This window comes from Lepidochelys kempii, chromosome 7 (assembly GCF_965140265.1).
Source record: "Lepidochelys kempii isolate rLepKem1 chromosome 7, rLepKem1.hap2, whole genome shotgun sequence".
Classification (NCBI taxonomy): domain Eukaryota; kingdom Metazoa; phylum Chordata; order Testudines; family Cheloniidae; genus Lepidochelys; species Lepidochelys kempii.
In genome coordinates, this window is record NC_133262.1 from 53,950,871 (window position 1) to 53,974,486 (window position 23,616).

The 23,616-nt window shown below is 50.3% G+C and overlaps 1 protein-coding gene across 23 annotated transcripts in view; it reads right to left on the bottom strand.

Moving 5' to 3' along the window:
- The window catches only part of USP54 (ubiquitin specific peptidase 54), a 278,081-nt gene that overhangs the window by 26,189 nt on the left and 228,276 nt on the right, over positions 1–23,616 (bottom strand). Inside the window, exon 17 of one of the 23 annotated variants that reach the window (XM_073352856.1) lies at positions 1,851–2,617. The exons of the other annotated variants lie outside the window; for them this stretch is intronic. Coding sequence (XP_073208957.1) covers positions 2,496–2,617 — 122 coding nt within the window. The 3' untranslated portion in view covers positions 1,851–2,495. Of the gene's footprint in view, positions 1–1,850; positions 2,618–23,616 lie in introns of those variants that run through there. 23 annotated transcript variants of the gene reach the window in all.

A 23,616-nucleotide genomic window follows, 5' to 3' on the forward strand; every position in this document is an offset into this window, starting at 1 on the left:
AGATATCATGTTTTTATATTTTATCAGTAAACTATCAAATATTTTCATATTTTTTCATAAAAGACAAAATATAAAAGATATAAAAAACAAACACACCACATTGCCTGTGGGCAAATGGTTTTCACAAGTGATCACTCTTAGTCTTTATCCTCAAAGGAAACCTGCACAACACTTTCAAGAGATGAGCCTGGGAGCTTAAATTTACAACTTTGCTAGGCACTAAAAATCATGGACTGAATAGAGACACTGGAGAGTGCAGCAGGGAAAGTGCTGCAGTCTGTCCACATTGACAGCTGCAAGCGCACTGCCGTGGCCACAGTTGTGGCACTTGCAGCGGCATTGGGAGCAGTGCATTATGGGCAGCTATCCCACAGAGCACCTCTTCCCATTCTGGCGCTGTGACTTGTGGGAAGGGGGCAGGGGACGCAGGGCATTCTGGGTCCTGTCCCAACGCCCCGTGATGCATTGGTTCGCATGCCAGCAATCCCTGTGCTTCCGTCCAAATTTGGTGCCATCTTTCAACGTTTTTTGTACTGTGCGCTCTGTCTTCCCTTTTGGTCTGCAGGAATGGAGCCCGAACTGTTGAGGAGGATGCTGACGAGTCTCGCCAGCAAGTCACGTTTGGCAGTTGAGTTACTCCTTAAGATCCAAACTGACAGTGAAGACTCCGATGATATCGACTTGAGTAACGCATACAACACGAGATTGCTTGTGGTATTTTCGGACATGCTCATCACCGTGGAACGCCGCTTTCGGGCTCGGGAAAGAAGCACTGAGTGGTGGGATCACATTGTCATGCAAGTCTGGGATGACGAGCAGTGGCTGCAGAACTTTCGGATGAGAAAAGCCACTTTCACGGGACTGTGTGATGAGCTTGCCCCCACCCTGCAGCGCAAGGACACAAGATTGAGAGCTGCCCTGCTGGTGGAGAAGTGGGTGTCTATTGCAATCTGGAAGCGGGCAACTCCAGACAGCTACCGATTGGACGCTAAACCAGTTTGGAGTGGGAAAGTCGACCGTTGGAATCGTGTTGATGCAAGTTTGCAGGGCCATTAATTGCATCCTACTCAGAACTGTGACTCCGGGTAACGTGCATAACATTTTGCCTGGCTTTGCACAAATGGGTTTCCCTAACTCCGGAGGGGCAGTAGATGGGATACCTATTCCAATTCTGGCACCAGCCCACCTAGCCTCCAAGGATGTTAATCTAAAGGGCTATTTCTCTATGGTTCTCCAGTCGCTTGTGGATCACTGTGGGTATTTCATTGACATTAACACAGGCTGGCCCAGAAAGGTGCATGACCCACGCATCTTTTGGAACACTGGCCTGTTCAGGAAGCTGCAAGCCAGGACTTTTTTCCCAGATCAGAAGATCACCGTAGGGGAAGTCGAAATGCCCATTGTGATCCTTGGAGACCCCGCTTACCCTTTAATGCCGTGGCTCATGAAACCCTACACAGGGAGCCTTGACAGCAGCAAGGAGCGGTTCAACAGTGGTTGAGCCAGTGCAGAATGACTGTGGAGTGTGCTTTTGGCCATTTAAAGGGCTGCTGGTGCGCTCTGTATGGGAAGCTGGACTTGGCCGATGACAACATTCTCGCAGTTATATCCGCGTTCTGTACCCTCCATTTGTGAAAGGAAGGGTGAAAGATTCACTCAGGCATGGAACTTGGAGGTTCAACACCTGGAGGCTGAATTTGAACAGCCAGAGAGCAGGGCTATGAGAGGGGCCCAGTGCAGGGCTGCAAGGATTAGGGATGCCTTGAGGGAGCAATCTGAGGCTGAAAGCCATCAGTAATGTCTGATGCCCTGCATGGGAGTGAAGTGCAGTGGTTCCAATGTTAGTAAGAATCTGTGTGTGCTATGCTGACTTGCAGTGCCTGCTGCTTTCCTGGGCTAAGGTATCTTTTACTTTATGCAATAATAAAGCATGTTTTCAAAGCCAAAAAATCCATTTATTGAAAAGAAAATGCATATTGAAAAGAAACACAACTGCTTGGGAAACAGAAAGGGAAAGGGGGTGGGCTGGGGAACAGTACAATCATAGATTTGCCTATGTCCTGTTATCATACTCAGCCTTCCTGTCTGGAGTGCTGTGCAATGAGTGCTGCACTTCAGGATGGCTATAATGCACAGTGATGGAGGTTGAGTGCAATGGGTAAGGGCTGTAGTTTTCAGGACTGGGTGGCGAAGCTACAGGTGTTGGAGGCAGCTGGTGGGGATAAGAACCCGAATGTTGGGCAAAGTGGGTTGGAAGGGACAAGGGGACACAAGGAAAGGAGTTTTGGGACAAGAGCTGCAGGGGGGGCGGGCGTGGTAGTGCTCCGCCTGCATGGCTACAAGCGCCTGGATTTAGTCTGTTTGGTGCTCCATTATGCCTATCAGCCGCTCCGTGCTTTGCTGCCGGAGCTCCCGTGCTTTTGTGCCAGTGCTCCTCATTCTGCTGGCGGATCCTCCTTTCACTCTCCCTCTGCTCCTGTGCTTTTTGATTTTCATTAAGGGACTGCTGCATTTACTTCATGCAGCATGTCCTCTTTGCTTCTTCGTGGACGCTTCCTGATTCGTTGGAGTCTTTCGGCCGGTGATAACATGGACTGCTGAGATCTCAAGGTTGCAACTGTAAAGGCAAAATGCAACACTTAACAGAGGCAGCATTACCACACCAGACAGAGCAAGGATTCCCCCGTACTTACGGGCAAGCACAGTCTACACAATCGCATAATTTGCCTGTCCCAAAGCGAGTGCACATAACCCATGAGAACCCCAAAATGGCGAGTAAGCACAGGGTCAAGGGAGACTGATTGTTTCACGGCCGTACTGTCCTCTAGGTTTCTGTGCCTTGGGGACAGCCAACAGCTGCAGGGGGCCCCTATACTGAACACTCTCCCCACATTTTCCACAGGAGTTTGTCCTGGAAGATATCTCGCTGCTGAGGGTGACCTGGGAAGCAAGGGAGGATCTTCTACTACAAAGCGGCTTCCGGCCTGGCCCATACGCAGCTTGCCTGTGTGCAGCAATGGTTCCCCCACCCCTCACAGCACAGTGGCGCGGACATGTTAGCCTGACTGGGACAAGGACCAGAGTGGCTCTCCCAAGAAACCTGCGCAAGCGCATTGCCCAACTTCTAGGTGAGACCTATGAAGAGATCACTGAAGCCGACTATTGTGATATGAGAGAGTACATCGACGCTCTATTCCGCATCTAGGCATGCATGCAGCCCTAACCCTCCTCGCCCCAAGAGCCCGCACCGAATAACTTCCTTCCCAAAATGAAAGCTGCTTACCGGGCACATCCTCTGGTGTTTGTCCTTCCCCAAGCACCGGCCACTGCAACTGGCTACCTTCCTCCTGGCTTGAGAACAGCTCCTGGCTGCATGCATCTAGGGATGCCGGGATGTCTTCCTCCTCCTCAGCACCCTCGCTCCCGCTTTCCTCCTCCTCCACCTGCCTTGTTGAACTGGGCTCTGAAGTGTCCAGGGTGGTACTCAGAATGGAGGTGGGGTTACGCCCCAGTATTGCGTCCAGCTCTTTGTAGAAACGGCAGGTCATGGGGGCAGCACTGGAGAGGCAGTTTGCCTCGCGGGCTTTGCGGTAGGCATTCCGCAGCTCCTTCACTTTAACACTGCACTGCGTCCCAGTCATTGCCCCTTTCCATCATGTCCCTTGATATCTGCCTGAAGGTATCGTAATTCCTACAGTTGGAGCGCTACTGGGACTGGACAGCTTCCTCCCCCAAACACTGATGAGGTCCAGCACCTCACCATTGCTCCATACTGGGGATTGCCTGGCGCGTGGAGGCATGGTCACCTGGAAAGATTCGCTGAGAGCACTCCATGCCTGGCTGAGCAAACAGGAAGGGCATTTTCAAAATTCCCAGAGAATTTAAAGGGTGGGTCTAACGGTTGGTCACCTGAGGGCAGGGCAGTAGAGTTCAAAGTGATGACCAGAGTGGCTAGAACAGGCATTGTGGGACACTTCTGGAGGCCGATCAGAGCTCTTTAACAGACCAGGGCGTCCACACTGGTGCTGCGGCACTCCAGCGGGGTGCATCACACATTATTCCACTCACCAAGGTGGATTACCAGGAGCGCTCTAGCCATGGAGTCCGGGTGCTCTACGTGCCTTGCCAGTGTGAACGCATAGTCAGTTAGAGCGCATGGGGCTGCTTTAATGCGCTGTAACTCGCAAGTGTAGCCATGCCCAAAGTCTCTCTCAGACACAGACTGGCTCTCACATCCACATCCACTCTGCTTCTGAGTCCCTCAACACAGATTGTGTGTGTGTGTCACACACACACACACACACACACACACACACAGAGTCTCTCACTCCCCAACACACACACTGTCTCTTACACAATCCCCCAAAACAGTGTGCCTCATACACAGACAGTTTCTCTCACACCCGCATACACTCTGCATCTCAGTCCCCCAACACAGATTGTGTGCGCCTCATACACACACAGTCTCACACTCCCCAAAGCACCATTTTCACTACGTTATTCAAATAGCTGGAGTAGCAATTTACCCCTGTAGTGAAGACAAGCCTTAAGTTTCCCAGACCTGAAGAAAAGCTCAAAAGCTTGTCTCTCTCACCAACAGAAGTTCATCCAGTAAGAGATATTACCTCACCCACCTTGTCTCTCTATATCCCGGGACCAATATGGCTACAACAACACTGCACGTTCCAAATGATGCACTGTCCACCACTACATCCCTTAACAACCTTACTATCAAATTTCTTTTGAGGACATCCATCTTAAAACTTTCCCTTACTAAAGTCCATCCCATTACTCCTAGTTACAAGCCCTTCATCCTATTCTTAGATAGCTCCTTGCCACTATGGGTGTTCACACGGCTCCAATATTCTTGCATCCCTCTACAACTATCCATGCTTCATATGTTCAGTCCTTCCTCAAACCAATCCCACGAGCCCCCTACTCTTTGTGTTGCTCTTCATAGTGCTGATTTACATTTACCAATATACAAAATAAATGCAATATTCAAGCTATGGTTGCATGAAAGCCTTATGGAGAGGGACTACTGACTCTCAACTTTGTGACATAACACCTCTTGGCATGAACTCCAAAAATCTCTTTAAAAATGTGGACATCTATGAGCAGTTTGCATGAGGGATGCAGGAAAAGGGGTATGCCAGGGATCAGCAGCAGTGCCGTGTGAAAGCAAAGGAACTGCGGCAGGCATGCCAGAAGGTCAGGAAGGCCAACAGTCAATCTGGTGCCAAACCACAGACCAACTGATTTTACAAGTTTCAGAGTAGCAGCCGTGTTAGTCTGTATCCGCAAAAAGAAGAGGACGACTTGTGGCACCTTAGAGACTAACAAATTTATTTGAGCATAAGCTTTCATGAGCTACAGCTCACTTCATCGGATGCCTTCAGTGGAAAATACAGTGGGGAGATTTATAAACACAGAGAACATGAAACAATTACCATACACACTGTAAGGAGAGTGATCAGGTAAGGTGAGCTATTACCAACAGGAGAGCGGAAGTGAAAAAACCTTTTGTAGTGATAATCAAGGTGGGCCATTTCCAGCAGTTGACAAGAACGTCTGAGGAACAGCGGGGGGAGGGGAATAAAGACCTGCATGCCATACTTGGTTGAGACACCAGCACCACTCTCAGACCATCGTAGATACCTCTGATAAGCCCGAGTCACAGGCCCCTGGAATGAACAGCGAAGATGAGGAGAATAAGGAGGATGGGAAACACACAACTGTGGGTTCCAGCTGCCATGAGCCACGACCTGTTTGAGACTCCACTGTAGTCCCATCGGTCAGAAATGGATTAAGATGTATTGGGTGCCATTGGCACAAAGAATATTTGGGCCCCCATACCCATTAAAACATGAATGTCTCAAAATGCATTAATACAAATACTTCACGCATGCTCTTAAATTTTCACAGTCCTTTAAAAGAGATTACATGTTATTTTGATTCTGTGAGTTGTAACCCATCAAATGTCCTTTTCACCACCAACTATTGAATTGAGAGTAGCTTAGGAAACTAATGACAGCCAGACTCTGCGTATCATTCCCAGTAACATCTGTGCATAGCCATGGAAAAAATGTGCTACACTTAATATACTTTAAATATCTCTCTTTTATGTACCCCCATTACACTTATATTTTAATAATACTGTCACATTAAGTAACAAAAAAACAAACATAAAAAACATAACATATATGGGGGTTCAGAAGGGAGAGAGGAGAATGTGCAGGGGTTGAAGGGGGCAGGAGGAGGTTGTCAGAGAAGGAACTGGGCAATATGAAGATGTAGCAGGGTCAGAGGGATTCTGCAGAGCTGGAGGAAGACAGAGGTGTGCTGAGGAATGTGAAGGAAAGGTTGTAAACAAAGTGGGGATGGGGAGCTTGAGGTGTGGGAGAAGACAGAGGAGAATGCAGGAGAATGTGGGTCCAGAAGGGGAGCTGAGAGGGGCAAGGGAGGAGGAGTGTGAATAGGAAGGGGAAGGGAGCACAGGTGAGTGTAGGTGGTGGTCGTGGGGATCAGGAACCTCTGGGGGACAAGAGAGAGAGACAGAATGCGAGAGGTTGATGCTGGGAGGGGGCAAAGGCAGTGAGAAGAGTGGGGCAAGAATGGCAGCTCCCCAATCCCAGGAGATTGGGGAGAACAAGTAGCAACACCTCTCCAAGGACCAGCAGGAAGGGGCTGCTGGGGGGCACACACCAAAACAGAATTTAAATCTCACAGACCAATCAATACATTGTATTTATCAAATCCCAAGAGTTGTAAACCAAGCTCAGGATGTGGGATTGGCAAAGGGGCGAGGGTGGCAACAGGGACAAGCCATCAGCCTCTCTCCACCAGCCATGTAGCTTTACTATGGACTCTGCGCTCTGCAGGGGTGTGTGCAGGAATAAAAATTTGACCCCTTTTGGAGGGGCATGTTCTGTGTTCCCACCCCGGTCCTGGGGCCAGAGTAGCTCGGTCTCCCCCCCACCGCAGCCCCACTGGGGATGCTGTGCTTCCACCTCCTACCCATCCACACAGCGGACTATCCTGGGCTCCCACCACCTCCTGCAGAGCCATCCCTAGTGGACGGCAAATCTGGGCGACCACTCCAGGCTGCACTTTGTGGGGCCCTGCAGGCTGGTGTGATTGGCTAGTGCCACATGGAGTGTGGGTGAACCGCTGGCTGGTGGAGGTTACCTTCAGTCCCGCCCCTTCCATCCAAAAGAGAGCGCGTGCCCTGGAGTTCTGGGAGGGAGAGCGCACGGCACTGCCGCTGCAGTCTCCCAGCCCCATAGGGCTGGGAGAGCGTGCGGTGCCACCATGGCCTCCCCAGCCCCAAGAAAGTGGACAGTGTGGCCCCAGCCCCCTGGAACCCAGTGGCACTGCCAAAGCTGGGCCCTGGGGGGGCAGAATGTGGGTGGGGCCACACCTGGCTATTTGGGGAGGCACTGCCTCCCCTACCCACTCCCGGTGCGGTCGGTCCCGGAAGTGATGTCACTTCCGTCCCGGGGACCGTGCTGACCACCGTGAACCCTGTGCTCTCCCCTCATAGAATCATAGAATATCAGAGTTGGAAGGGACCTCAGGAGATCATCTAGTCCAACCCCCTGTTCAAAGCAGGACCAATCCCCAATTTTTTCCCCAGATCCCTAAATGGCCCCCTCAAGGATTGAACTCACAACCCTGGGTTTAGCAGGCCAATGCTCAAACCACTGAGCTATCCCTCCTCAACTGACCCCTTTTTTGCCTGCCCCACTCTCAGAGGCTCTGCTCACTGCACTGCTACTATTGGTTAGAAGGGTTCTTACTTTGTCCATCTCAGCTGCTAATTGGTGGAAGCCGAGAAGGTGGTGGGGTGGGTAAGCTCCAGAGAATGCCGGCTCCTGGAGGAGGGGATCTGCCTGCCCAGCACTGCAGCTAAGAGCTCTGCCTATGCTTGGGTGTGTGCTGTGAGCAGACCTCCGGTACAAACTTGAGGGAAGAGAGACAGGTGCCACCCCGTCTTCCCTAAATAGTGCTGCTGATCCGGGGCCAGAGGAGGTGTCAGTTCCCGCTGTAGCCCCAGAGGCGTTGTGTGCCGCTGTCAAATATTGCGGGGGGTGGGGGGATGTTGTTCCCCTGCTTGCTCCATACCCCTCCTTCATCCTCCCCCCGTGCATGTCCCTGGTGCTCTCTCTGCGTCTTGGTTCCCCCTGCCCTGGGTTCAGCTCCAGCACTCCAGGAAGCCCCTTCCTCCCTTCCATGGCACTGCCGCGTTCTGGGCTCTGGATTTTCTCCCCCACTCTGGCTCCACTCTGGATTCCCCGCTCCAGGTATCCCCTGCCTGCCGTTCAGCCCCACAATAGGGCTCCGGTTTCAGCTGCTGCTACAGGGATCCTGAAGGTAGGAACCCGGGGCTGCCCGCGGTGGAGGCAGCCCGACACCCAACATGGAGGTGCTGCTGCAGGACAGGCCGCCCTGCCCACTGGCCACCTGCCCCAAAGAGAGCTGCTACCAGGAGCCCGGGGGCCCCGTGTAATCTGCCACTGCCATCAGTTGAGCACAGGCAAGCCCAGTGCAGGGGAAGGAAAAAATGGTTACCTACCTTTTGTAACTGCTGTTCTTCGAGATGTGTTGCTTATAGCCATTCCATTCTAGGTGTGTGCGCACCCATGTGCACAGTTGTCGGAATTTTTTGCTTTAGCAGTATCCATAGGGCTGGTTGTGGCGCCCTCTGGAATGCCGCGCTCATATGCTGGTATATGAAGCGCTGCCGACCCCACGCCCTCTCAATTCCTCCTTGCCGGCAACTCTGACAGAGGGGCAGGAAGGTGGGTAATGGAATGGACATGAGCAACAAATCTCGAAGAACAATAATTACGCAATGTAGACAACTGTTTTCTCTTCTTCGAGAGCTTGCTTGTGTTGATTCCATTCTAGGTGACTCACAAGCAGTATCCCTGGAGGTGGGCTTGGAATTCAGTTGTATGGCTTGCAATACTGCTCTGCCGAAGCCAGCGTCGTCCCGGGCCTGCTGGGAAAGCGAGTAATGGAATGTGAACATGTGGATGGACGACCAGGTAGTGGCCCTGCAAATATTTTGGATTGGCACCTGGGCCAGGAAAGCTGCCAACGAGGCTTGCATCCTGGTTGAATGGGCAGTTACAATCGCCAGTAGTGGCACTTTTGCCTGTTCATAGCAAAAACGGATGCAGGAGGTATCCATGATAAAATTCTTTGGGCAGACATAGGAAGGCCCTTTGTTCTGCCTGCCACCGCGATGAATAACTGCGTTGACTTACGGAATGGCTTACTCCTTTCAATGTAAAAGGCTAGCACCCTTCTGACGGCCAGAGAGTGTAATCTATGCTCCTCAACTGACTTATGAGGAGCTGGAAAGAAGACTGGTAAGTATATTTCCTGGTTGATATGAAACTGCACAACTACTTTGGGCAGGAAAGCTGGGTGCAGCCACAGCTGGACCTTGTCCTTGTAGAACACTTTGTAGGGCAGCTCCGAGATAAGCACCCTAATCTCAGAGACCCTATGGGCTGATGTTATCACCACCAGAAATCAGACCTTCCATTTGAGCAGAAAAAGGGAACAAGAGGCCAATGGCTCGAAGGAACCTTGACAGTATGAGGTTCAGGACTCAAGGAGGGATGGGATCGCAGACTTGAGGATAGAACTGCTCCAGACCTTTTACAAAATGGACAGTCATGTTGTGAGCAAAGACCTGCCCTGGAATGGAGAGTGGAAGGCCAAAATAGCAGCCAAATGGACATTGGTCGACAAAAGAGACAGGCCCTGGAGCTTGAGGTGCATAAGGTAGTCCAGTATCGACTGCAGCGAGGCCTGTTCAGGCCAAAGACCTTGGTCCAAGGTCCAACACGTGAACTGTTTTCATTTGGCCAGGTAGATTGCCCTGAGAGAGGGCTTTCTGCTGCTCGATGGGATTTGTTAGACATGGGCTGAGCACTCCTGCTTGTCTGCATTCAACCATGAAGCAGCCAAGTCATCAAGTGCAGTGCAGCTAGGTTCGGGTGCAGAAACCTGCCAGGGTTCTGAGAAAGCCAGTCTAGCAAGAGCGGTAGCTGTAGCGGAGCTGTCATCAAGAGGTCCAGCAGCATGCCAAACCACTGTTGGCCAGGCCAATCCGGAGCTATCAGGATTACCTTCGCCTTGTCCTGCTTGATTTTCATGAGGACTCTTTGGATTAATGGTCCTGGTGGGAAGGCGTATAGTAGAGCCCCCGACCATGGGAGCAAAATGGTATCGGACAGGGAGCCTCTGTTGACCCCGTGAATTGAGTGGATGTTAAGGAAAAGTTAGCACATGTGACTCCATTTTGGTTTGGGGCCCACCATTATTTAAATGCCAGCACATCATACACCAGGAGGAGTGATCCTTAGATACTGAATCCCTGTGAAAATCCTCCTCGTCTCCAGCCTGCCTTGACTCCCAGTATCTGGTTTTTGTCAGTCTCTTAACTCCCTGTCTCTTGGCCTTGATGTGAGGCCTTCCATTCTGATAATAAAAGTTACTGATGCATGGCTTTAGGACCATTCTGTGTAATTAACATACTGGTATAGCATGAGGAATGCACCAAGCAGGGATAGGTGGTAGATAAGACAAGGATTTTTTTATTGGCTAAGGTTTCCGATGCACGAGGGCAACATGCTTTGCTAAAAAGTATATAACCTTTGTATAATCTGTATTCAGGGTCCCCCCCTGGCTAGCAGGGGGGCACCACGCTCGAGCATAATAAACTTAGTGTCTTTTGGGAACTCTGCAGTTGTGGACTTTGTTTCTGTGCCTCAGCCTAGATTCGAACTGTGCGTGACCTATCAGGTATAATTCACAGCATTGGTGTGCGTGTCCTATCAGGTATAATTTGCAGCATTGGTGTGCGTGTCCTATCAGGTGTAATTCATAGCATTGGTGTGCGTGTCCTATCAGGTATAATTCGCAGCACTGGTGTGCGTGTCCTATCAGGTATAATTCGCAGCATTGGTGTGCGTGTCCTATCAGGTGTAATTCGCAGCATTGGTGTGCGTGTCCTATCAGGTGTAATTCACAGCAGTTGTATGCGTGTCCTACCAGGTATAATTCGTAACAGTTTTGGCAACCACGAAGGGACTCTAGGCTCGCCCCAACAAGCGAGACTACACTCCTCCTCTCGGACAGCTCCAGCCACCACAGGGTGAGTTCACCTTTGAGAACTCCGAGGAGGGGTGTGTGTGAGCCATCGCTTAGGCGATAAGGTGGCACATTTTGTGTTCTTTTGGTAGCCCATTATGGGTTCTGGGCAGAGTGTAAGTAAGGGGACCTCTTTGGCTGAAATTTTCAAAAATTGGGGGAATATTTCTGGCACCCATGGGTTAGGTAGGAAGAAAGCTGTTATTTTATGTAAGGTTGAGTGGCCAGCACTAACAACTCAGACATCTGTTGAATGGCCACCGGATGGGTCCTTTGCTGGGGATACATTAACAGCGCTTAGAAGGAGGCTGGAGGACAAAGCTCCAGCCCAGATGGATTATTGGTATGTATGGGACAACTGGGCTTATGTGCGTGCGAAAGGACGTCCTCTTTCCTCCTCCTTTTCCTATCTATCTCAGGGGTCTTCAGCCCCGCTCTGTGCTATGCCTGTTTCTTCTCCTCCCCGACCTGCTTCTGCCCCTCCCCCGGCTTACCCTCAGCTTTCTGACTTATGCCTATCATGCCTTGCTTGTCACCCCCCTGTCCGTGCGAGCCCACCATTGACCCACTGGTTACTCTGCAAGCTCCCCTCATTCAGCAACCCCTTGTTACTCATGGTACGGACGGGAGTGAACGGTTCGCCTTTCCCTATGTTCACCGCCCCTTTGGCCCAGGCGATTTAATAACATGGCAACAGCAGATGCCTTGCCTGCGTGACGATCCAGAGAAGGTTCTGCAGACCATTCGGTCTGTATTTACCGCATTTAATCCTACATGGGGAGATGTCCAGGTAATCCTGGACACACTTTTTACCCCTGACGAGAAATATTCCATTCTGGATGCTAATAGGCGCTGGGCAGGGGAGGATAGTACTCGGACTTCTTGGCCCCGACTGATCCCAATTGGAATCCTAATGTGCTTACTCAAATGGGCCTTTTAAAGGCGGGTAGAAATGGCCTTTTAGAAGCTATACGTAAAGCTGGTAGTTAAACGGCTAACTGGTCTAAAATCCACGAATGTCAGCAAGAGCTTACTGAGCACCCCTCCACCTTTTTGGCCCGGTTGTCCAAACAAGTTCGTGTATATGGGGGCGGTATAAACCCTGAGGCAGAAGAAAACCGTCCTATGATGGTCTCCTTTTATGTTGATCAGGCAGCATCAGATATAAAAAAATATTTTTCTAAGCATGTGCCCGATTGGCCAGGAAAACCCCTCCAAGAGGTAGTCCGCCTGGCCACCTTTGTGTTTAACGGCAGGGACGAGGAGAAAGCACAGGAAAAACGTAAACAGAAGAAGGAGGAGGTAAATATGTTAGCTGCTGCCTTGCAGGCTCCTTCGGGAAACCAGCATTGGCAAGGGCGCGGAGAGATGAGAGGAAGGGGGCATGGACGGGGGACAGGAGGAGGGGGAGGTTGGGATAAAATGAGGGACGGAAATTGTAATTATTATAAGCAACCAGGGCACTGGAGGAGGGAGTGTCCCCTGCTTCCCCAAGGGGCTCCTTGGAAGAGCCAGGTAGAGGCTAATCCTCTTTTCCCCCTAACGCCCCCCAGAACCTTGTTAACCCCCAGTGACTAGAGGTGGAGGTTTTGGGGACTTTGGGAGAGTTGGAATGGGACTTGGGGTTACAGTCACAAATTTATTTGAAAGTTGGGGAATACCTTGTGCCTTTTCTAGTAGATACTGGGGCCACCCTCTCCACTTTAACTTTTGTTCCGGGCTCTCTGTCCAATACCAAAGTTTGGGTGCAGGGCATAGAAGGCAATCCCTGCCCGGCTCCTTTATCCTACCCTGTCCCTATCGAGCTTGGTTCTTTAAAGCTATCACAGAGGTTTGTTGTAATGCCGGAGGGCCCCGCGAACCTCCTCGGGCGGGATGTGCTGGGCAAATTGGGGGCACACATATATTGCGCCCCCGAGGGGCTCCGCATGTCCGTCCCAGACTCGGTGGTTGAATCATAGAATATCAGGGTTGGAAGGGACCTCAGTAGGTCATCTAGTCCAACCCCCTGCTCAAAAGCAGGACCCATCCCCAATTAAATCATCCCAGCCAGGGCTTTGTCAAGCCTGACCTTAAAAACTTCTAAGGAAGGAGATTCCACCACCTCCCTAGGCAACGCATTCCAGTGTTTCACCACCCTCCTAGTGAAAAAGTTTTTCCTAATATCCAACCTAAACCTCCCCCACTGCAACTTGAGACCATTACTCCTTGTCCTGTCCTCTTCCACCACTGAGAATAGTCTAGAACCATCCTCTCTGGAACCACCTCTCAGGTAGTTGAAAGCAGCTATCAAATCCCCCCTCATTCTTCTCTTCCGCAGACTAAACAATACCAGTTCCCTCAGCCTCTCCTCATAACTCATGTGTTCCAGACCCCTAATCATTTTTGTTGCCCTTCGCTGGACTCTTTCCAATTTATCCACATCCTTCTTGTAGTGTGGGGCCCAAAACTGGACACAGTACTCCAGATGAGGCCTCACCAATGTCGAATAGAGGGGGACGATCACGTCCCTCGATCTGCTGGCTATGCCCCTACTTATACATCCCAAAATGCCATTGGCCTTCTTGGCAACAAGGGCACACTGCTGACTCATATCCAGCTTCTCGTCCACTGTCACCCCTAGGTCCTTTTCCGCAGAACTGCTACCTAGCCATTCGGTCCCTAGTCTGTAGCTGTGCATTGGGTTCTTCCGTCCTAAGTGCAGGACCCTGCACTTATCCTTATTGAACCTCATCAGGTTGCTTCTCTTATGGCATCGGTTACCCCTATTCCTGGTGTGCCCTCTGAATTGTCCCGTGTTCCCCACACTTTGTGGAGCACAAATCCTACTGATGTGGGTCTTCTTAAATCAGCAGTTCCAGTGAGTCTGAAAACAAGGGGCGGACCGCCTCCGTCCGTAAAACAATACCCCTTGCCGAGGGAGGCGGAAGAAGGCATCTCACTTCTTATTGACAGCTATTTGACTCAGGGGGTTTTAGTCCCCTGCAGTTCGCCCTGTAATACTCCTATTCTTCCAGTAAGGAAGCCTAAACCAGGACCAGACGGGCGTCCAGTCTATCGATTTGTCCAGGATCTACAGGCTATAAATGGTTATGTTATAGCCCCCCATCCAGTTGTCCCTGATCCGAGCACTATTCTAACACTGATTCCTCAGTCAGCCACCTGCTTTACAGTTACAGATTTGTGTGCAGCATTTTTCAGTATCCCTTTGCACCCTGATTCTCAATATTTATTCACATTTACCTGGAAGGGTCAGCAGCTAACATGGACGCATCTTCCCCAGGGGTTCTCAGGATCCCCCACTATTTTTTCCCGAATTCTCACCGAGGATTTAAAAGATATTGTCTTGCCTAGTTTGTCTGTCCTGGTACAGTATGTGGATGATTTGTTAATTGCTGCCTCAGATCATAACGCATGTTTAATTGACTCTGTTGTTTTGTTTACTGCATTAGCTAATAAGGGTCATCGTGCATCTCCATCCAAGTTGCAGCTGTGCCTAGATCAGGTAATTTATTTGGGCTTTGTAATTAGGCCTGGGGAGCGCTTACTCTCCCCTGACAGGGTGCGGGCAATCCAGGATTACCCGTGTCCGACTACCAAAAAGCAGTTACGGGCTTTCTTGGGGGCTGCGGGGTTCTGCCGACCCTGGGTCATGGCTTTCAGGGAATTGGTGAAACCGTTAGTTCAAGCTACTACAACACTAACCCTCGATCCTGTCTCCTGGACCCCGGAAATGGAAGACGCTTTTAAATCCATCAAAAAGGCTCTGATCTCTGCGCCCGCCTTGGGATTCCCAGATTACAGTAAACCATTTTCTCTTTTCACTCACGAACGGCAGGGGGTGGCTAGCGGCGTCCTTTTGCAATACCTGGTGGATCGCCCACGCCCCGTAGCCTATTACTCAGTACAACTGGACCCTGTTATTCAGGGCTCTGTCTCCTGTGTACGGTCTGTTGCTGCTGCTGCTGTCATGGTTGAACGGTCACGACCGATTGTTTTGGGGCACCCTCTGACTGTCTGGGTCCCTCATGAGGTTGAAATTCTTTTAAAACAGCATTCTACACAGGCATTGTCTCCACAGCGGGCTCATAAATATGAACTAATCCTGTTGGCCGCTGACAACGTTACTTTACGCTGCTGTAACGTCCTCAATCCAGCCACAATGCTACCCCTCCCAGAGGATGGTACCCCTCCCAGAGGATGGTACCCCTCACCATATATGCATGGATGTAGGCTAATGTAGTGCCAATCTTTAAAAAAGGGAAGAAGGAAGATCCTGGGAACTACAGACCAGTCAGCCTCACCTCAGTTCCTGGAAAAATCATGGAGCAGGTCCTCAAAGAATCAATCCTGAAGCACTTGCATGAGAGGAAAGTGATCAGGAACAGCCAGCATGGATTCACCAAGGGAAGGTCATGCCTGACTAATCTAATCACCTTTTATGATGAGATTACTGGTTCTGTGGATGAAGGGAAAGCAGTGGATGTATTGTTTCTTGACTTTAGCAAAGCTTTTGACACGGTCTCCCATAGTATTCTTGTCACCAAGTTAAGGAAGTATGGGCTGGATGAATGCACTATAAGGTGGGTAGAAAGCTGGCTAGATTGTCGGGCTCAACGGGTAGTGATCAATGGCTCCATGTCTAGTTGGCAGCCGGTATCAAGTGGAGTGCCCCAAGGGTCCGTCCTGGGGCCGGTTTTATTCAATATCTTCATAAATGATCTGGAGGATGGTGTGGATTGCACTCTCAGCAAATTTGCAGATGATACTAAACTGGGAGGAGTGGTAGATACGCTGGAGGGGAGGGATAGGATACAGAAGGACCTAGACCAATTGGAAGATTGGGCCAAAAGGAATCTGATGAGGTTCAATAAGGATAAGTGCAGGGTCCTGCACTTAGGACGGAAGAACCCAATGCACAGCTACAGACTAGGGACCGAATGGCTAGGCAGCAGTTCTGCGGAAAAGGACCTAGGGGTGACAGTGGACGAGAAGCTGGATATGAGTCAGCAGTGTGCCCTTGTTGCCAAGAAGGCCAATGGCATTTTGGGATGTATAAGTAGGGGCACAGCGAGCAGATCGAGGGACGTGATCGTTCCCCTCTATTCGACATTGGTGAGGCCTCATCTGGAGTACTGTGTCCAGTTTTGGGCCCCACACTTCAAGAAGGATGTGGATAAATTGGAGAGAGTCCAGCGAAGGGCAACAAAAATGATTAGGGGACTGGAACACATGAGTTATGAGGAGAGGCTGAGGGAGCTGGGATTGTTTAGCCTGCAGAAGAGAAGAATGAGGGGGGATTTGATAGCTGCTTTCAACTACCTGAAAGGGGGTTCCAAAGAGGATGGCTCTAGACTGTTCTCAATGGTAGCAGATGACAGAACGAGGAGTAATGGTCTCAAGTCGCAGTGGGGGAGGTTTAGATTGGATATTAGGAAAAACTTTTTCACTAAGAGGGTGGTGAAACACTGGAATGCGTTACCTAGGGAGGTGGTAGAATCTCCTTCCTTAGAGGTTTTTAAGGTCAGGCTTGACAAAGCCCTGGCTGGGATGATTTAACTGGGAATTGGTCCTGCTTTGAGCAGGGGGTTGGACTAGATGACCTTCTGGGGTCCCTTCCAACCCTGATATTCTATGATTCTATGATTCTATGTCGTCACGCAGGATGGTAAGCCCCACCCGGATTTAGCGGACTCCCCTTTAGTTGAGCCTGATTTACTTCTTTTCACCGATGGGTCCTCGTACTATTTAAATGGCCACCGGGTCTCGGGCTATTTGGGTACCTCTCAGGCAGACGTTATCGAGGCTGCCCCTCTACCACCTTCCTTCAGCGCCCAGGGTGCAGAGTTACACAGGCTTACCAGAGGTTGTTTATTGTCTTCAGGGAAAACTGTTACCATCTATACAGACTCTAAGTATGCTTTTGGGGTTTTTCATGCTACAGGCCAGCTCTGGAAGCAACGAGGATTTTTAACCTTCTCAAGCACAAAAATCGCTAATGGCCCTCTCATTTCCGCCCTTTTGGAAGCTATTCAGGCCTCTCACCAGGTGGCAGTGGTTCATTGTTATGCACACAGGCAGTCTAACACTTTTGTATCTCAGGGCAATGCATTAGCTGATTCAGCCGCAAAGGCTGCAGCTCTACAGCCCCTTCTGGTTTCAGCTTCCCTCCCCGTGGATGTGTCCTTCCCACCTGCTGACTGGACACTGCTGTATGCTGACGTATCCTTGGAGGAGCTGCACGACTGGAAACGCTGGGAGGGATCTGAGGGCCCCGATAAGGTTTGGCGAATCGGGAACAAACCTATTCTCCACCGCCGTTATCTACTTGCAGCTGCTCATTATTTTCATTCCCTAGGTCACGCTGGTATTCAGGGCACGGTGGCTGCCATACTAAAGTTCTGGGCAGCACCGCATGTTTATCCCGCGGTAAAGCGAGTTCTTGGCTCCTGCCCTACTTGCCTGGCCTTCTCTGCTAAGACTCGGCTCGATGCCAGCTCAAAATGGGGGAGACCCTGGGGAAACTTCCCATTTCAGCGCTTGCAGATGGACTACGCAGAAATGCCTAAATGCTCAGGGTTTCACCACCTCCTTGTTATAGTGGACCAACTTTCCGGATGGCCTGAAGCAATACCAACCAGAAAGGCAGATGCAAGATCTGTGGTCAAGTTCTTAATGAAAGACATTGTACCCAGGTTTGGTGTCCCTGAGGTCATTGATTCAGATTGGGGCTCACACTTTACTGCAAAGATTTTGGAGGAACTGTACCGGTGCTTGGGGATTACTCGACAATTACACACCCCGTACCACCCCCAGTCTGCAGGTCAGGTGGAACGCATGAACCAAACAATAAAGACAATGGTAGCAAAGTTTTGTAAGGAAACTGGACTTAAGTGGCCAGAGGCCTTGCCTATAGTTTTATGGCATATAAGACGAACGCCACGCATGCCCCTAGGCCTGTCCCCATTTGAGGTGCTGTTTGGGAGACCAGCTTTAGTCCCGGGAATTTATGTTCCTGTACATGCTAGCCTCTTGGATGGAGATGAAACTTTGGCCAGATATGTTGCTAGACTGCAAAAGGAGCTGACTGCCAATCAGTCTGAAGCTCAGTTGTTTCAAACTGCACCCTTAGGGTTACAGGTTCATTTCTTTAAGCCAGGGGATTGGGTAATGGTAAAAAAGATCCCCCGCACCGACCCCCTGGAACCCCGGTGGGAGGGGCCGTACTAGGTTCTGTTATGTACTTATTCTGCTTTAAAAGTTGCAGGTAAAGGTTCCTGGATTCACCATAGCTACGTCAAGTTGGCGACAGGACCCCCACCTGACCCTGGCGAGCCAGCAGACGAGCCACTTCACGAATGAACACTACAACCAACCCATGGACTGAGCTTTCCAGCTACTGGGACCTTCACAGCCCGCCAGGACTTTGTGTGTTCCTGTTTATTGGACTTACATTGGGGGTAGTGTTTTTTGTATGGTACAGGGGAGGATGTCGACATTGGTATGGTTTGCCTGGGGGGTCCTCTCCCTATTCCCAAATCCAGTACAAGGATGGGAGGGCAATAGCTTCTTGAATTTAACCCGTGCTATCGAACAGGGTGTAAATCGAACGCAGTGTTGGATTTATGATGAGATTACTGGTTCTGTGGATGAAGGGAAAGCAGTGGATGTATTGTTTCTAGACTTTAGCAAAGCTTTTGACACGCTCTCCCACAGTATTCTTGTCAGCAAGTTAAAGAAGTATGGGCTGGATGAATGCACTATAAGGTGGGTAGAAAGTTGGCTAGATTGTCGGGCTCAACGGGTAGTGATCAATGGCTCCATGTCTAGTTGGTAGCCGGTGTCAAGTGGAGTGCCCCAGGGGTCGGTCCTGGGGCCGGTTTTGTTCAATATCTTCATAAATGATCTGGAGGATGGTGTGGATTGCACTCTCAGCAAATTTGCGGATGATACTAAACTGGGAGGAGTGGTAGATACACTGGAGGGGAGGGATAGGATACAGAAGGACCTAGACAAATTGGAGGATTGGGCCAAAAGAAATCTGATGAGGTTCAAGAAGGATAAGTGCAGGGTCCTGCACTTAGGACGGAAGAACCCAATGCACAGCTACAGACTAGGGACCGAATGGCTAGGCAGCAGTTCTGCGGAAAAAGACCTAGGGGTGACAGTGGACGAGAAGCTGGATATGAGTCAGCAGTGTGCCCTTGTTGCCAAGAAGGCCAATGGCATTTTGGGATGTATAAGTAGGGGCATAGCCAGCAGATCGAGGGACGTGATCGTTCCCCTCTATTCGACATTGGTGAGGCCTCATCTGGAGTACTGTGTCCAGTTTTGGGCCCCACACTTCAAGAAGGATGTGGATAAATTGGAGAGAGTCCAGCGAAGGGCAACAAAAATGATTAGGGGACTGGAACACATGAGTTATGAGGAGAGGCTGAGGGAGCTGGGATTGTTTAGCCTGCGGAAGAGAAGAATGAGGGGGGATTTGATAGCTGCTTTCAACTACCTGAAAGGGGGTTCCAAAGAGGATGGCTCTAGACTGTTCTCAATGGTAGCAGATGACAGGACGAGGAGTAATGGTCTCAAGTTGCAGTGGGGGAGGTTTAGATTGGATATTAGGAAAAACTTTTTCACTAAGAGGGTGGTAAAACACTGGAATGCGTTACCTAGGGAGGTGGTAGAATCTCCTTCCTTAGAAGTTTTTAAGGTCAGGCTTGACAAAGCCCTGGCTGGGATGATTTAACTGGGAATTGGTCCTGCTTCGAGCAGGGGGTTGGACTAGATGACCTTCTGGGGTCCCTTCCAACCCTGATATTCTATGATTCTATGATTTGTATTCATACCCCCACATATTTAGGTCAAGGGGTCCCGTTGGTAGGGGTACCTATCCTCCTTAATCGAACACTCCAAGCTAAGCTATGGGCAAACACTACATTTAACTGGAATGTTACAATCCAAATATGATCTATTGATATGGTGGCCCAGGGTAATTATGCTTTATGTGTGTCACGACGTAAGGGCATAGAAAATACAGTTTTTGTAGGGAATTTTGTAGGGTGCAAGGACACCACCCAAATCAGCTCTGGTGCAGGAGGCCCCTCTACCTACTCCAGAACCCCGTGGCTGGTCCCTGAGGGGTCTGGCTGGTATTGGTTATGTAATCACACAGCCTATAAGGTTCTCCCAGCAGGATGGTGTGGTACATGTACCTTAGGGGCTATAGTACCCGCCGTGACAGTACACCAGAACCTGACCCGGGGAGAGATCCGCAATCTAGTATGGAGGGACAGACGAAGTATTCCTTTAAACCCCCTTTCTCAATGGCCCAAAGGCTTTCACTCCTTTGTGCATTGGTTTCTGCCATGGTTGGGAGTAAGCGAGCTGGAAAAAGCTATAGTTAACATTTCAGCTGCTTTGGAACTAACGGCAAATGCTACTGCAGATGCTCTCTCTGCCCTTCAAATTGAAGTCACCCAGCTATCCCAAACTACATTGCAAAACCGCCTAGCCCTGGATTATCTCCTTGCAAATCAGGGCAGGGTTTGTGCTCTGGTCAATTCAAGCTGTTGTGTATTTGTAAATCAGCACCATAGGGTGGAAACTGACATCCACATCTTCAAGCAACAGGCAGCCTTATTCCACCACATCAGCCTCGACACTACCAGTGCCGGATTCCAGGAGGTCTGGGACTGGCTCACCTCATGGCTACTGGATGTGGGGACTTGGGGACGGCGTATTTTGTATTTACTTTTTTTGACTGTTATTGTTTTTGCATTATTTTTTGTATGCCTACAATGCTGCAGTATGTGCTGTCGGCAGTTGCTAACCCTGCAGCGTGGTTACTCAGCACCAATATAGCTTACTGACGTACAAAAAAAAAAGGGAAGACTGTTAAGGAAAAGTTAGCACATGTGACTCCATTTTGGGTTGGGGCCCACCATTGTTTAAATGCCAGCACATCATACACCAGGAGGAGTGATCCTTAGATACTGAATCCCTGTGAAAATCCTCCTCCTTGTCTCCAGCCTGCCTTGACTCCCAGTATCTGGTTTTTGTCAGTCTCTAACTCCCTGTCTCTTGGCCTTGATGTGAGGCCTCCCTCACATCAATAAAAGTTACTGATGCATGGCTTTAGGACCATGCTGTGTAATTAACATACTAGTATAGCACGAGGAATGCACCAAGCAGGGATAGGTGGTAGATAAGACAAGGGTTTGTTTATTGGCTAAGGTTTCCGATGCACGAAGGCAACATGCTTTGCTAAAAAGTATATAACCTTTGTATAATCTGTATTCAGGGTCCCCCCCGGCTAGCAGGGGGGCACCACGCTCGAGCGTAATAAACTTAGTGTCTTTTGGGAACTCTGCAGTTGTGGACTTTGTTTCTGTGCCTCAGCCTAGATTCGAACTGTGTGTGTCCTACCAGGTGTAATTCGCAGCATTGGTGCGCGTGTCCTACCAGGTGTAATTCGCAGCATTGGTGCGCGTGTCCTACCAGGTGTAATTCGCAGCAGTTGTATGTGTGTCCTACCAGGTATAATTTGAAACACAGAATACATGGCACTTCCTGTTCTGCCTGGACACGAACAAGTCCACCCAGGGAGTTCCCACCTCTGGAAGATCACGCTGATCACCTGCAGATGGAGTGACTACTCGTGTCAAGATGAGAAGGTCCTGCTGAGGTGATCTGCCAACACATTCCTGGCCCCGGGAAGGTGCGTTGCCAAAAGATGAATGGCATGTTGCACACAGAAGTCCCACAGCCAGAGAGCTTCTTTGCATAGGGCTGATGCTCGTCGATATAAAACATTGCGACAGGCCAAGTGAACCACTCTGAGCTCTCTGACATTTATGTGGAGCGAGCGATCATCCTGAGACCAACAACCTTGAGTGCTGAGATCACCCATTTAGGCTCCCCAACCCAAATCTGAGGCATCACCAGGGTCATTGTCAGGGCCGGGGCTGCGAAGGGGATTCCTTTCAACACCAATTTGGGATTCAGCCACGATTCCAGGGATGACTGTATATGGTCCGGCACCCTGACTACACAGTCCAGATCATGCCTGTTGGGGACATAGACTAATGCCAGCCATACCTGCAGGGGTCTGAGGTGGAATAGCATATGCTGCACAGGCTGTATGTGGCCTAACAACCTCAGGCACATGTGAGCAGTGGTGAGCAGGTGGGCCCTCACATTTGAGATCAGGTTGGACATAGCTTGGAAACGGACCTCCAGGAGGAAAGCTCTGACCTGGATGGAGTCGAGTACCACTCCTATGAACTCTATCCATTGCACTGGCGTCAGGGTCAATTTCTTTTCATTTATTAACAGACCCAGATCATGACAGGTGGAGCGTACCAGATTGAGGCTCCTTTGCACCTGAGATCATCCCTTGATGAGTTAGTCATTGAGGTATGGATAGACCCGAAACCCTTGACACCTCAGGTAAGTGGCTAGTGGCGCCATACACTTTGTAAATACTCTCAGGGCCAATGAGAGTTTGAAGGGTAGTGCTGTGAATTGGAAATGGTGTCGGCCCACCACAAAATCTGTGCCCTTGGAAGATGAAGATACGAAAGTATGAGTCCTTCAAGTCGAGGGCAGCATACCAGTCTCCTGGATCCAGGGAGGGAATAATGGAGGCTAGGGAGACCATGTGAAACTTCTTGAGATATTTATTGAGGCGTCACAGGTCTAGAATGGGTCTTGGGCCCCCTTTCGCTTTTGGGATTAGGAAACAGCGGGAATAGAACCTTTTCCCCCCTTATTTCTTGAGGGACCACCTCTACTGCCCCCAGCTGTAGGAGGTTCTCTACCTCCTGAACGAGGAGTTGCTGTGAGAAGGGTCCCTGAAGAGGGACGGGGAATGTGGGGTGGAGGGGGGGCAACCAAGAACTGCAGGGTGCAGCCCAGCGATATCATATTGAGCACCCAATGGACTGAGGTTACTTGTGACCATGCTGACTGGAAGGGGCACAGGTAGTAGAGGAAAGGATAGGAAGGTGGATCCTGGGATCTGATTGTGACACTGATCTCGAGCGCACTATCAAAATGCCTGCTTTTGGACCCATTGGTGTCTCACAGGGCCAGGACGTGTGGGTGAGAGGAAGGGGGTGACGGCGTTTAAACTCTTGTCTTCTTCCTTCCTCCTGTAGGCACTTTGTTTAGAAGAGTCCATCAAGTGACTCCCAGGACCTAGGTGGCAGATTGGGCTGGAACTCTTTTCTTGCTGTCTACAGTGTGTGGAGGCCCAGCAAGCACACAGTGGTTCAGGAGTCTGAGTCCATGGAGCCTCACATCCATCAGCTCCGAGAAGAGCCCAGTGCCTTCAAATGGAAGGTCCTGGATGGAGGACTGCATTTCCTAGGACAGACCCAAGGATTGTAGCCAAGAGCTGTGCCTCATTACCAAAGCCAAGGCAACGACTCTGGCAGCCGAACTGGCAGC